This window comes from Calidris pugnax, unplaced genomic scaffold (assembly GCF_001431845.1).
Source record: "Calidris pugnax isolate Ruff unplaced genomic scaffold, ASM143184v1 scaffold99, whole genome shotgun sequence".
NCBI classification, from domain to species: domain Eukaryota; kingdom Metazoa; phylum Chordata; class Aves; order Charadriiformes; family Scolopacidae; genus Calidris; species Calidris pugnax.
Genome location: NW_015090836.1, coordinates 2,467,343 through 2,482,456, shown reverse-complemented (window position 1 = coordinate 2,482,456; position 15,114 = coordinate 2,467,343). Strand labels below are relative to the sequence as shown.

Sequence of the window (15,114 nt, the reverse complement as noted above, 5' to 3'; positions counted from 1 at the left end):
TGCACAAGTTCCTGTGCAACTTGCTCTAGGTGGACCTGATTTGGTCTAGATGATCTCCAGAGGCCCCTTCCAACCCCGTATCATTCTGTGATCCCCTTTATGGCAGCTCCTGCTGTAAAATCTGTTCTTTGCTCACAGCAGTCCCACTGCCAGCAACTGAACCGAAACATGAAGACAATTTTAGAAGAAAATGCTCTTGTCTTCAATGTGTAGTGTTTGTGGCTGTTTGAAGAAGCTTTATCAGATGTTTCTATGTTTCAGACCTCTTAAGAAGCAGGATCAGATATTCAGAGTTACTACCTCAAAGCATACGCCCATTTCAAATATTCTGGCCTCTAAAAAGCAATTTTTAAAAAAATTATATATCTTTTCTCAAGGAAGTCTTTCAGTTACTGACACTGACAGATTCTCTAGCTCCTCATATGTGATTCAGCTATTTTCCACGTATTCAGTGCCAAGTAATTTCCTACAATAGCTGTCTAATGGGGAAAGGCGGCTGTCAAAGCGCTGATTGCTTTTAAAGAACAGCAAAAAGCTGAAGGAGACAAGTAGATTCTCCTGTGAGCTCTCACAGAACAACTAAGCAACCCTTCAAGTTTGGGGTCACACCCAAAGCAAAACCAAGCCTTTAGAGAGCTATTTCCTTCTGTACTAACAAAAGCACTGTACCTTCTGCTCCTGCTTGATTTGACAGGTATTTTACAGACTGGAGATCACACACTTACTCATAGCAACAGCTCCTGCTAGTCAGAGACTGGGATTAGTGTGCAGGGAGGGCTCTGGCACTACCTTTGCAAGTCCTTGCAGACAGATACAACTCAGGACAGCAAAATCTGCTTCTCTTCTTTCAAACCCTGTTTTGGGCTTTTTCTTTTTCTGAAAAAATCTTCCGAGACCATTAGCTACCACTAGACTTTTAAAGATCTAGAAATGCGACATTAAATTTGGTATTATATTTGTGACCTCCCAAACTGAATTTTTATTTCACTTGTCCCAAATCAATTTGTAAGGTTCTTTGGGAACAAAGCATGTGTATTTTACAGTTCCAACTGTCTGGCTCACTGACTAAGAACAGCTACAAGGGCTGTCAGCACTTGGTTCTTATCAGAAACTATTCTGCAAACGGGTGATGAAAACACACTTTTTATGTTATTTATAGCAATAGGTTCTTTTTTCCACCAAATTTACCCCAAATACCATTTCTTATCCCATCATTAGTGTGCTCCACACCCAACCAACCTTGCGCAGCAGAAGTTTAGAGGAAAGAGTGCAGCAACACCATGAACTGTACCTGTTTGAAGAGCTAGGGGTAGAAAAAATATCAATGGCTGGTGTGGTCATGATGCTTCCCGCTGCAGTCGACACAGGAGAAGCCGCGGTCGTTAAAGAGGTATGAGGTTTCTTTGCAAGTTCTTTTAGACGTTGCTCCTGTTGGGAAAGTGAGCTGGCATAAGAAACCCAGAAACAACAGTTGTGTACGTGACTTTGGAGGTTAAGTAAAGCAGAACTTAAAAGAATTCTTTTAATTTATTGCACAATTTTACTCTCAGCACTTTATCAACAGTACACGTTCAGTGTTAATAACTGTTCTTTCCCTTAGCTTCTTAAAAGTCTTAATTCAGCAATCAACAAGAATGTAGGAAAAGCATTTTTGATTAAAAATTCCACATGCCTACCTTTAAAGCTTTTAAGCGAGCCTGTTCTTCCTCTAACGCAGCTTGTTTTTCCCTTTCATCAACTTTTGTGAGGGACAGGCCAGTGCTTGCAAGGGAAGAGACTGCATTGGAAAGGGTTGTAGCCCTGAAGTAATTGGACAGGAGAAAAGCTGGCTGTTAATAGGTGACACGTGATAGGAAGATCTAAAGAACTCCTTACTTGTATCCACCCAGTCCCCTTCTGAACTTTTTATAACATCGGTTGTATCTTACAACTGTGCAATACAAAGGGATAAATTTAAATAAGATTACACTGTATGAACCACAAAATGAAAATGCCTACAAAGGACATTATCTACTCTTACACACTGGATTTTCACCCTTAAATGTCTCCCTTCCAAATCTGCATCACAGAATTCATATTTGAAGCCTTTGCTCTTTTCCCATTTGCCTAAAACAGCATTATCTGTGGAATATGGGAATCTTTGATCACTTGGGCTCCAATTCAAGTTGTTGCTAATTTAACAGGTTTAGTTAAGAAACTCTACGCAACCAGTAATGCCAGAGGAAAACTTTATGATTTATCACTGTGTTTATCATGAGTGTGCAATAAGATTTAAAGCAACCTGAAGTAACCTTATAAAAACCAGCAAATATTCTAAAAAGTAGTTAACAAAATGGTGCTAAGCCCTAATATTGTCATTACAATAAAAAAGACATATAAAACATTACTGCCTTTTTTTTTTTGAACATGTAATAGAGAAATGGTATTCAATTTTGCAGTATTAAGCTTTTTTAAATTTAAACAATGAAGTTAGTTGCCTAGAGGACTTCTCCTGATTGCCCTTTGTGTTTTAGCAAGTGCTTAAAATCAGCGACTGCCTTTCACCATATACAGTACAGTTCTAATCCCCAATTACTTTAAAAATACATTCTTAATTTAAGGATTTCTGGAAGCATTTTCTTGCTTTTGACAAAAAAAGGATTAGAATTGAGATATAAGAGTCTATGTACATTAATAAAGGGTGCATAGCTTATAGAAGTCTATTAACATACTGCCTGCAAACGTTCTAGAATTGAGATATAAGAGTCTATGTACATTAATAAAGGGTGCATAGCTTATAGAAGTCTAACTATTAACATACTGCCTGCAAACGTTAATTTTAAGTGGAAAACCCCCTTAGTTTCTCCTCAGAAGTTCAAGATCAAATGCTGGAAGTGTAACTACTACATGAAGGATTCTGGAGCAAGTGCTCACAGCTCCTTAGATTCCAGTTCTGTTGACCTGGAAGAAGCTGCCTTAAGCACTCAGAAAATGATTTATCAACTCGCTATTCTATCAATGCTAATATAATACAGTCTTGCCTTCAACAGAGCCTACATAAACCTTAATTTATAATGAAATGGAAAATAATGGATTTAACATTCGATTCAACAATTGTATGAAAGGACAAGAGCATAAGCACCTGCTTGCAGCTGTGGAATCTTTGATTTTCTTCCCTTCTAGAGAAGCTAAATGTTGTTCCAAAGCATCAAGAAGGCTACTTGGTGCCTACAAAAAGAGATTGAAGAATCTAAGGTGAAGCACATCGTTAGTTAAAAAGACTTTCAAAGACCACAACTGTAGGGGAACTGGTATAACAGCTCAGAATATTTATACCGCATCTTGGCATCCTGCGCATATTTAATTACTTAAAATATCAGGTGATGTACATTACTCTGTCATAATGACTCACCGGTAAGTACCGAAATATGTCAAGAGATGTTAAAATTAACAGCTAGGAAACAGCAAGCAGACAGTTGGAAGCAGTCAGTATTTCAGGAGACACTAAGAAGGAAATTGTACCTAAAGTCATTTCTACGTGCACGCTCTGCAAACCTTCACCATGATTTAAACAGGCAGAGAGCCAAAAGCAAGCTTGCTAAAAACCACAGCTTCATAATATCATTTTAAAAGTTTTGTTACGTGAACTCACAGATACAAACTTTGTCTTCTATCATGACGGAAATCAGGTTGTCTTAAAACTCAATTAGAGTAAGACAGAAACAAACTATACTATTTGACAATAGGATCACTGCATATAAAAGCCAGGCTCTGACAGAGGTTGGATTTAATCACAAAACTTGGTAATAACATGGTGACAAGGTACTCAATAAAGCATAAGTGCGTGCCATAATGCCAAGATTTTCTAATTACACAACCCCAAACCAGACGTGTACTGGCAAACACAGAATAGGTTTATCTACCTGTGAGAGATCTGGAATGTCTCCTCTGTCAATTCCAACTTGCTGTAAGAAAACAAACGAGCTTTAGAACCTGTTTGCATCTGTTCAAGGCAGAGAAGCTCAAAAAGCAAACAACATTAAGAAGTAGTCATGTATAAAGCAAACCTGTCTATATACATTTAAATCTCCACAGTCTGAATTCTGTAATGGTTGGTTATAATAAATTCTTCTGTGACAGGGGAGTTGGGGTGTCCTCAGCCTGGAGAAAAGGAGGCTGAAGGGAGACCTTCTCGCTCTCTCCAACCCCCTGAAAGGAGGGTGTAGAGGCAGGGGTTGGTCTCTCCTTCCAAGTCACAGGCGATAGGACAAGAGGAAATGGTGTCAAGTTGTGCCAGGGGAGGTTCAGATTGGATACAAGGAAAAGTTTTGTCTATATACATTTAAATCTCCACAGTCTGAATTCTGTAATGGTTGGTTATAATAAATTCTTCTGTGACAGGGGAGTTGGGGTGTCCTCAGCCTGGAGAAAAGGAGGCTGAAGGGAGACCTTCTCGCTCTCTCCAACCCCCTGAAAGGAGGGTGTAGAGGCAGGGGTTGGTCTCTCCTTCCAAGTCACAGGCGATAGGACAAGAGGAAATGGTGTCAAGTTGTGCCAGGGGAGGTTCAGATTGGATACAAGGAAAAGTTTTGACACTGAAAAGGTTATTAAGCATTGGAATGGGCTGCCCAGGGAAGCAGTTGAGGCACCATCCCTGGAAGTATTGAAAAGATGGGTTGGCATAGTGCTTAGTGACATGGTTTAGTGATAGGGTTTTTTTTTTGGTCAGAGTTAGGTTGCTGGTGGGGCTAGCTGATCTTTAAGGTCCCTTCCAACCCAGACAATTCTATGATTCTAAATGTACACACATTTAAAGTAGTTGTGTTAGAGTTATTTTAACAGATACAACCTTAGAAATAAAACAGAGCAAGAATCAAGTGTTTCAGAACATTAAGGCTAGTGAAGGTTGTCTGTCCCACAATTGATGTCATAAGTTCTCATGCCTACTGATATAGAATATATATTTGCTAAAACAAAGCACCTTCAAAGTCCTGCAAAGAAACTGTTTTCCGAAACACAGATCAAACTTAAGGTGCTCTGCAGCAGGATATTCATCGTTGCTATAGAAAGATTAATTCTCTCAGTATCTGTAGATAGTGCCATCAACTGAAGAGAGCTGAAGGCAGTACCTCTGACGGAGATACTCTATCAGGACAGACAGCGAGCCAAGCTCTACTGATTAATTTTTTGTTAGAGTTATGAACAACAAAGGAAAACAAAACAAGAACAGGAAGAACAGGAGAACATCTCAACTGAGGAATTCCACAATACTGGGACATCAATTCAGCAATGCTTCAGAAACAACAATGCAACAGATTAATTTTAAAAAAACAAAACAACAAAACATCTTGCAAGGTAACTGCTTTTTCCCCTATAAACACATCTATAGGCAAGACATCTTTAAAAATAATCACATGTTCATCTACTTGTCTCAATTTCTTGTTTGTGAAGTTGTCATTTTATTTAACACTTCTGGCAGAACTGTGGGTTTCAAACCAGAATCCAGGCAGAATCATAGAAAGCAGCAGATCACCACACGGTTACTTTATTTGTTTAAAGCAAGGCTCTTCAAACAAAGCTCACAATTATTGTGATCAAAGGAATTTTAAAATGCTGTTTCACACCCTAAGATAAACCAACACATATTTTGTAGCCAGGTTTTTCAATACAGTCCTCTAACGAACCAATCACCACGGTAGACACTGACAAGATGACCCTTGAACTGCAATTAGGCTGGAAGGAAGAATTACCTCCTTTATGAGAAAATAAGCATTTTATAAGCTGTTTCAAAGAAAGGGCAAAGGTTGGCTGACTGAAGTTTACCTCTGCAACTTTAAGGAACTCCGAGATCCGCGTCATTCTAGTGAGGAACTTCTTGTATATATCAAGGCCTTCTTTGCACTGGTTCTTTTTCATATCAAAGTATTTTTCTATAAACAGTAAGAATATTTGCATTAAATAAGAAGGCAAGGATTCTGCAAAGGATATGCAAAGTGAAAGCACATAGAACAAGACAAACAGAAAACACCTGCAGATGTATTTTATCACGTGAAGTGCAGAAGTCACTACACCTAACTCGCACCAAGTGACAAAAGCTCCATCTAAACAAGAGCTAATGATCACAAACATGCAATTACACATCACCTTACAGGTGCCACATCTCACTAAAGCATAAGCACCCTGAAGAGGACAATCAGGTTTAAGAATGGGTCACCCAAAGAAATCTATATCTACGCTCTTGGGGGAAAAAAGAGCAATTTTACAATCTGGCAATCCATCACCTACTCTGTTCCAGCAGCCACAAACCAGGCAAGATTTTGATACTGCCAGACTGATGCTTCTTGTTACAGTGTGATCTACACTGAGGTCCAACCGACTGCAAAACACTGGTGCCAACTCCCTTCTTGAAATAGCACTTTCAAGCCCTGTTTCTGTACTAAGCTTCTCTCAAAACACACATGAAAGCAGCTGTGTGCTTGTTCTTCTGGCTGAGACAAAAGAAGTAGACAGGGACTTCAGACTGGAGGTGTGACTGCCCCTCACTAATTCTGCTTTCCATTTTGCAAGCACTGGGTAATAACAGCAATCAGGCAGCTTGGCCCAATCACAGAATACAACTAAACCAAGCATATCAGATTCCTTTCAACTTCTTTTCCAGATTTAGGCTCCTCTGCATCTCCAGTGTGTGCAAGTGAAAGGGCTTGAAGCCTGAATTTGTAATTCCCCTTAAAAAAGCCAACCAAAGCCAACCAATCATTAAACCAACTGACATTAAAGTTTCAAGAGTCAATCACAGATGCTTGACTGCAAATTTCTAACTGACCATAACTTATTCTACTTAAAAAGGAACGAAACCTGATCTTGTCTCTTAAATAAGAAACATCAATATCATGGTTTGGGTTTGCCATGCAGTTCAGTGGGACAAAAACTAAAAAAAAAACCAAAACAAAACAACATAACTAGAAAACCTCAAAACAGTGTGAGAACAAAATGAAGTGAAAAAATCTTGAATTAGTTTCTCTTTCAGAAATTTACCAATCTCTGTATATAATACAATGGGAAATGCAATTGGACAGAAAAATGTTGGAAATAATAATATTTTGCTGGTTTACAGTATGACTCTTTTGATTTCTCAGAAAAGAGCAGCTCTTTGCAATTGTTTCTTCCCAGCAGTTTAGCATTGCAGAAAGCAGTTATATTTACCCAAGAGGTTAATAATCCCTTCGTTATACGCAGCGAACAGTCTAATGGCATCTTTGAAGAGAAGCATGAAGGCAGCATTAATGACACCATTTGTAAGTTCATTGCTATTGACCTAGGAAGATCAGAAAAAAGTTAATTTAACTGAATTGATCCCTTATTGAAAAAACTTCTAGTTGAACACGGGTATCCTATCCCAAGGCACCTTTTCCAGTCATCTCACTGGTTATTAGTGGAAAATAGCAGCCCAGCAAATCAACACAGGATCTCTGAGCACAGAATTAAATCAAATAATTTTGGCAGACATTTTTGTTGACTAATATCTATGTTAACAAACGTAACTAAAAGACAGAGGGCAGAAATAATCAATTACATGAACAAAAAAAAATCTTACACAATAAACAACACTAATTCAGCACAAAGCACCCTCTCCAGTGGTTACCCTGCTTCCTTTTTCTCGTTTCTTGGGAGTATGTCAATGACCAAAATTATTTGTACTCCAAGCTGTGCAGGTGACATTGACACAAAAGGATGAACATGGAAGTTTAAGACCTTTAATCTTGCCCTATTTTACAAGCCTCTGCAGGTTCCCAGTACATTAAGACATGTACGTGCCGCTGAACTTACGTTGAAGTCAAGAAGTGCATCCATCTGATTTTGAATAATCGGTACAGTTTTTAGGAGCTTTTCTGTGCTCATTGTTCTCATCACTCCATCAGCCCTGTTGTGCAAAACAAAAGAGAATCCTTCACCTGAATTTTGAATACAATTGTTAATGAGCAACAAAATGCAGAAAATTAAAATAGGGCATCACAGAAAACATTTATATCATGGCCATTCAAAGCAGGTGTTTTGATGCTGAGGAATGCTGTCCAGCAACAATTTTTATATGGCCAAAATATGACTCCAAGATCAATTTTTATCCTGAGGAGATGAAACTGATAGTGCTCAGAAACTTAGCAGAGCTACAATGCAACAAGGTCATCAAAGAGTACTATGAAGGTTATTTCTGAAGCAAATTTTTATCTCCGCTTTTCCCAATCAACTGATTGGAAACTGATTGTTTCATGTCTGTTTGGATGATTTTCTTTCCAACTAAAAGCAGTAAGAAAGAATAAATAAATGTGGCAATGTATTTGTCAAGCTTTTTCAGAAAGCTTATTGAGACTACATGACACTTCCTTTTAACGGCTGACTACCAACATTTGGCTGTTTATTAATTGTCCAGATTAAATGGACAAAGTCTAAAAATATTCAGGAAAAGCAACAATTGAGGAAGAGATTGAGTCACCTCAGTGACAAGAAACAACTCTTATGTGAGATAAGTCCTCCCAAAACCAGCAGCTGCCCCAAAGTTAACGTGGCAGGGCATGGCCCACAGCCCTCAAGAAACACTGAGGGGTGGAAAAGGGAGATTGCTGCCACCAGAACAGTTATTCCTGCTGGCTCACAGATGCTCTGGGCTAAATAATTCACCTCATTTTGCCTAAAACACCTGATTTTCAAGCAGTTGTGTAACTCTCTGGTGTAACTGCAGCCACCTGACCATGCACACATCCTGTAGGAGGAAAAGGCTGAGTGTTTTCTGCTGTGGGGACTCCAGCCATCTCTAAAAGCAGAAACAGTGAAAGGAACCCAAAAGCTCCCCTTAGATTTTACCATCACATTTTTCAAAATAAAGTGAACTGTACAGTATTAGCAAAGAGGCATATGGGATTTGGACAGTCTTCTTGGGCCAATTTTAGCTTTTTAACACTAATGTGAGATACCATTAGGCAGCCCACTACTGCCCTTAACTCACTCAGAAGTTTTAGGTTGAGATTTTTGTGAGTTCATTAAGACAAAGTAACTTTGTGATGTACCGTGGAAGATTTGTCCAAATTTCTACTTTTTTTGATATATACTTTGATACATACTATTTTCATTTCTTTAAACATTAATACTTTAATATAAAGAAGCAAAATTACAACAACTGAAGCAAAAAAAAAATTTGTATAATGCCTAATTGGGCAGTTGAGGCTTTGTGCATGATGTGAAGTATCCAACGGAGAAAAGCAGACGCTACTGTCTACTGAGTCTACTAAGGAGCCAACATCGGTATTTTCTACTTGAATTACAGGACATGAGACAAAACCTCAAGATAAGTAAACCAAAAATGCAATCCTTACCCTCTTTTTACTTTTGTGAAGTCAAAAGCCACTTGTCTATAGGAAACTGCCTTTTCATTCAGATACCTGCTATACCGTCTGATAAACGTTGACATGTCATAGCCTAAAAAACAAGTTTCAGAAGTTTATTACTTACCCAGTCAAAGAACAAGAACCTTATTCCAAATAAAAGGCAAGATATTTACTCAAGACAGTTTCATTGTATTTTTGCCTTATTTTGTATAGTTAATCTGTGTTATGAAGAACTACGTGCGTCGTTGTATTCACCATGTAAATCAAACAGGCAATACCACAAATATCTAGAAGACCTAAACTACACAGAAGTGTACATTTCACTTCCTAAGGGAATGACTTCCAAAAGGAAACCAAACTATTTTATACAACTTGTCTCATACTGCAATTACTACCAAAAAATTACAAGATGCACTCAAAGATGTTTCCATCAACTCTACAACACACTTTCCAATTTACAACTGAATAGAAAAAAATAAAGGCATTGAAGGAAACATTAAGACATGACAGAATTTTTTTTATGTAAATACAGTGGCAATAGGAAATATTTTGGTAACTGGCAGACTACAGAAGACCACAAAAAAAGATCTGTCCATAATCTATACCGAGCCATGGAAGTTAAGACTGAATAAAATGAGGCAATTTGGTAGACCCTTGGTTATCACTGGGAAGGTTTCTGTGCCCAGGCAAACACTCTGTGTGCCTGTTTTAGTGCACTTGTGGCAAAAGTCACTGGGAAGGTTTCTGTGCCCAGGCAAACTCTGTGTGCTTGTTTTAGTGCACTTGTGGCAAAAATTAGAAGCAATGATATACAAATTATAGTAGAAAATAGGAAGCCACCTCAGGAGAAAAAAAACCAAACCCACAAAACCAACAGCCACACGTATGATCAGAACTGCACTGAACTGCAGCGTAACAACTGGGAGGGGTATTTCAGTTAAAAAGTCTGAACCACACAGAAACTTATTTGCCCACAGAACTAGTCTCAAAGATAGATGGAGTGGTCCTCGAACAATTTCCCAAAAAGTTAATTTTTTATTTTCAGACACAGATCTTGCCCCGCTGACGGGGGTATTTCAGTTAAAAAGTCTGAACCACAGAGAAACTTATTTGCCCACAGAATTAGTCTCAAAGATAGATGGAATGGTCCATGAACAATTTCCCAAAGTTATTTTTTTATTTTAGACACAGATCTTGCCCCACTGACATGCTGTATCTGATGTACATACAACACATTTTTTGAAGTGTAACTTACTAATCAAAATCTACCTCTCCAAATAGATAAGTCTCTTCAGAAATAGGAGAAATATGAAGTCAGATCTGCTTCGCTTAGAAAGTCAGAAGCATTTATAAGCCTGTTCTAAAAGATACAACAAATTTCTCCAGCTTCTGCCACGCCACAGCAGCATTTTAAACTAAGAAATGCAGTCTTGAGTAAAAGAGACAGAAAAATTACTTATTAAATAACACAGTCCGTTAGAGTTACCGAGTTGCATTTAGTGCACACTACTAACTTTGAATGAAAAAGACACCTTACCTTGCAATCCACTTTTGTCTAGGAAATTGCTCAAATTAAACAATGTGTTTCTGGACGCCAGATACTGGATAAAACGCTAGACGAAAAGAAAAATGTGAATGCTTTAACTATAATACCCATGAGCTGGAACTGAGGTAGCAGTACTAGAAACTCTTGATATCCAACCTATGAAATTCAGCTTTTATTTCTTAAGACTGGTTTCAAATCTGGACACTATTACAAAAACTCGGATAAAATTTTTAAACAAAGCTAGTTATTTTTTACGTAAAAATCTGTGAACAAATCTGTCTCACAGATATTACAGGATGGCCTCTGAAAAAATTTGTTTCTTTTAAGACAGAATATGAAACTGGAAACTTCTGAAAAAATGCCCCTAAATATGTTCTTGTTTTACATGCTCACAATTGTTTCAACTTCAATTTTATAAGTTGATTACATTTTAGCAATTAGCCAAAGCATCTTTGCTCAGCATACAATTGCAATAGTGCTTAGAGTAAATATGAAAATAAGTTGATATAAAGGTTAGTTTGCTTGTAAATAAAATGTTAAGCAAACATAAGAATTCACATAAAACACTGAGTATCACGCCCAGAACATCTCATTAATTACACCATAATTCTAACTTATGTTTTACAAAATGAATGATGCTCTTTTCATCTTGTAAAGGCACATTTCAGATCACTGGCACCACATCTTAATCTAGTAGGAAAAATAATTTTGTCTTGTGAACCATTGTATCGAGAGCTGCTACAAAAATAAACCAATCGTTCACTTGGAATAACATTTTGACAGAGGCAAAAATAGTTCTGATTAGCGTAACGTGTCCTACTGAATTATTTTCATTAGCATAAATGCACAGGTTATATAGAAAAAGACTGGAGAAGAGTAAAGGCACTCAGTACTTAGCTATACATTAATTAAGCAAAAGCTAGAGGACCAATCATTTCTCAGTTGGTGTTTTTTTAAAAAAGGAATTTATAGATTCTCTACACATTTCTAGACACTTTCATAACCGCTCGATTTCCATGTTCATTGTTGAAATACTATTTCTAGCTGTGAAAAGTTTCATCTTGAGCAGCAATCTTACCCTTGTTACTTCTGTAACATATTTGGCAAGTAAAATTTGTTTGGCAGTTTTAGTCTTAAAAGGGAAAGCATTTCAGAAAGTGGTCCCATTAAATACCTTTAATTATTATGAAGTGTATTGGTATCAGTTTAAGATGTATATGACTGAGAAAGCGCAAGCACGGCAAAATTGTACAGACTCTTTTGGAAAGTGTCAATTATCCCAGTGATAATTCTTCAAGTGAACATGAGAAGTTTGCCCTCTTGTGGCTTACGTGGCTTCAAGGAATAGCTTTTAACCAAGACCAGAAATACTCTGCAGCTAACCCGCAGGAGAAACCAGTGTATGTGTATTTAAAAAAAACAAAACAAAAAACAACCAAAACCAACCAACCCCCCCAAAACCCCAAACCACACAACAACTTAACCCCCTGCCACAACCCAGCCAGAGGAAACAGTTGCACAACCCGTAAGAACTCTGAATGCAGTCTGAAATGAAAAATTTTCCTCCTCTTTACAAAATTTACTTGTAATTTTCTCAAGCTATACCTCTTCATTCCAAAATTCAGAGAGCTCACATTGCACTGACTGTTTGCAGTAAAAGTGAATGTTTACAAACACTTTCTAAGAACCCTTAGAAGTATAGTTTTGACTTTTTAAATAGAGAAAATTCAAGCTGCTGCTACACTTGGCTTGGCATTTCAAAGAATAAGTCCCCATAGGAATTAAAGTTGTGGAATAAAACAAGCTTATTCCTTTTTTTGTAAATTGGGGTTTTGTTTGTTTCATTATTCTATAGTAGTTGGTGTTAAATAGATGCTCACAGGCACATATGTCTTCACTGGAAAAGGGTAGGGGGTGACAGGGACAAGAGGAAACGGGCACAAACTTGAACATAAGAAGTTCCATCTAAACATGAGGAAGAACTTCTTCACTTTAGGGTTGGTAGAGCACTGGAACAGGCTGCCCAGAGAGGTGGTGGAGTCTCCTTCTCTGGAGATGTTCAAAACCCTACTGGACACATTCCTGTGCAACCTGCTCTGGGTGGACCTGCTTTGGCAGGGGGGTTGGACTAGATGATCTCCAGAGATCCCTTCCAACCCCATATCATTCTATGATAGGGGAACCGTTTCAGAATCAAGTTATCTGGGAGAAGAGACCACGCAGATTAGCTAGAACATGAACCTAAAAATGCTTTCACTTTCAGCATTCAGAATCCCACTGCAGATAATTTGTTGGTTTTGTTTGGTTTATATTGTTACAATAACACCACAGAAAAAAGTACCTTCAGCATTCAAGACACTTTTGATTCTAAAATTACAAACTGTAAGGTAGAAATAAACTAAGTAGACAAATATGAGACCTACGTTCATGCAGGTAGACACAAAAAGGTAAAAATAAATATTGTGTTACAAAGATAATTAGTGGAAGAATTTAGCTGACATTGATAGAAATGAAGTGCTGTAACTGTTCTCAGACAAAGGATTTTTTGTATTACCTCATTTCCATACACCATTAGATGATGGGTTGTGATGAGAGATTTGAAGACCACTACCCAGCTACTGTTGGTCGTTCTTTCAAACAAACTGTCTGCCAGTTGGGGGATGTTCACATTCATCTCATTTGTGCACTGGATTAAGTCTGCAAGAGAGAAATTTTTGTTATTATGCCAAGTTCCGTGAAGGAAGATCAATAACGTATAAAAAAAAAAAAAAATCACTCATTTTATGTAGCAATATTTTCTATTGAAACCAAGGGGCTTCCCAGTAAAATAAATAATTTCTTGAAAAGCACTAGAACCCTGTAATACAAACTCCAGTCTGCTCACTGCCAAGAATTCCAGGTCCTCAATTGCTTTCATAGTCCTTAGAAGGACCTGGAATAGAAGTACCATAACGACTTACACTATCTCTGACTAACAACTCCCAGCTTTCAAACATCTAAAGCATTAAATAGCAAAATAACTCTTACATGCTGCTATTTAATCAAGCTTTACTGGAAGATTATGACTGGAATTAACTGTAACCTCAGATTTCTAGCCTCTTAATGGACCAGTAAGCCCTTCTAGACATTGGCTCAGTGTGAGTAATAAAAAATTCAAACGCTGCTTAGTCTTGATACAAAGCAATCAACACCTTCAAAAGGGCAGAGGAAATGTTAAGTGAAAAAATGAGCCTCTAGCTACAACACCAGAAGCTGCCAGGTGAATGTTGTTAAAAAAAAGTGGGTTGGTAACTGAAAAGATGGTCAGGAGCACAGCAAAACCTGAGGGTGGCTGCCTAACACAAAGCTATCCAGCTCTTGTTCAACCTGGACTTCTAGTAGACAAGATCTAGAGACTCCTCAAATAGTTGAGAAGTTACCCTCTCTATCTTTCTTCTAGATTTACTACTCTCACAACTGTGTAACCACAAGGAGCCATACTGACAATGCAACTGATATAATAATATATAATAGTCCTGTAATTTATTTCCAAATGCCAGTGAAGGAAGTGATGACTTAAGATCATGATGCTATAGTGACAAATACAGCAGAGGCTGATATAATGCAGCTCCCTACCACTGCATATGAACCTTCACATAGTGCAACACAGTACTGATGCAACTGATATAATAATATATAATAGTCCTGTAATTTATTTCCAAATGCCAGTGAAGGAAGTGATGACTTAAGATCATGATGCTATAGTGACAAATACAGCAGAGGCTGATATAATGCAGCTCCCTACCACTGCATATGAACCTTCACATAGTGCAACACAGTACTGATGACACAGAATCATAGAATTGTCTAGGTTGGAAGGAACCTTTAAGATCATCTAGTCCAATCATCAACATTAATAAAAAAAGCCCCACCACTAAACCATGTCACTAAACCATCACTAAACCACTAAGCTCTAGGTCAACCTGTCTTTTAAATACCTCCAGGGATGGTGCCTCAACCACTTCCCTGGGCAGCCCATCCCAAGGCTTAATAACCCTTTCCACATAAAAATTTTTCCTAATACCCAATCTGAACCTCCCTTGGTGCAACTTGAGGCCATTTCCTCTTGTCCTATCGCCTGTGACTTGTGAGAAGAGACCGACCCCCATCTCTCTACAATCTCCTTTCAGGGAGTTATAGAGAGTGAGGTGGTCTCCCCTCAGCCTCCTT

General features: G+C 38.0%; 1 protein-coding gene across 1 annotated transcript in view; it reads right to left on the bottom strand.

Moving 5' to 3' along the window:
* The window catches only part of PICALM (phosphatidylinositol binding clathrin assembly protein), a 107,932-nt gene that overhangs the window by 42,487 nt on the left and 50,331 nt on the right, over positions 1–15,114 (bottom strand). Inside the window, exons 7-11 of the mRNA XM_014941548.1 lie at positions 5,803–5,909; positions 3,903–3,944; positions 3,122–3,207; positions 1,677–1,800; positions 1,292–1,428 (exon numbers count right to left, since the gene is read on the bottom strand). Coding sequence (XP_014797034.1) covers positions 1,292–1,428; positions 1,677–1,800; positions 3,122–3,207; positions 3,903–3,944; positions 5,803–5,909 — 496 coding nt within the window. The remainder of the gene's footprint in view (positions 1–1,291; positions 1,429–1,676; positions 1,801–3,121; positions 3,208–3,902; positions 3,945–5,802; positions 5,910–15,114) is intronic.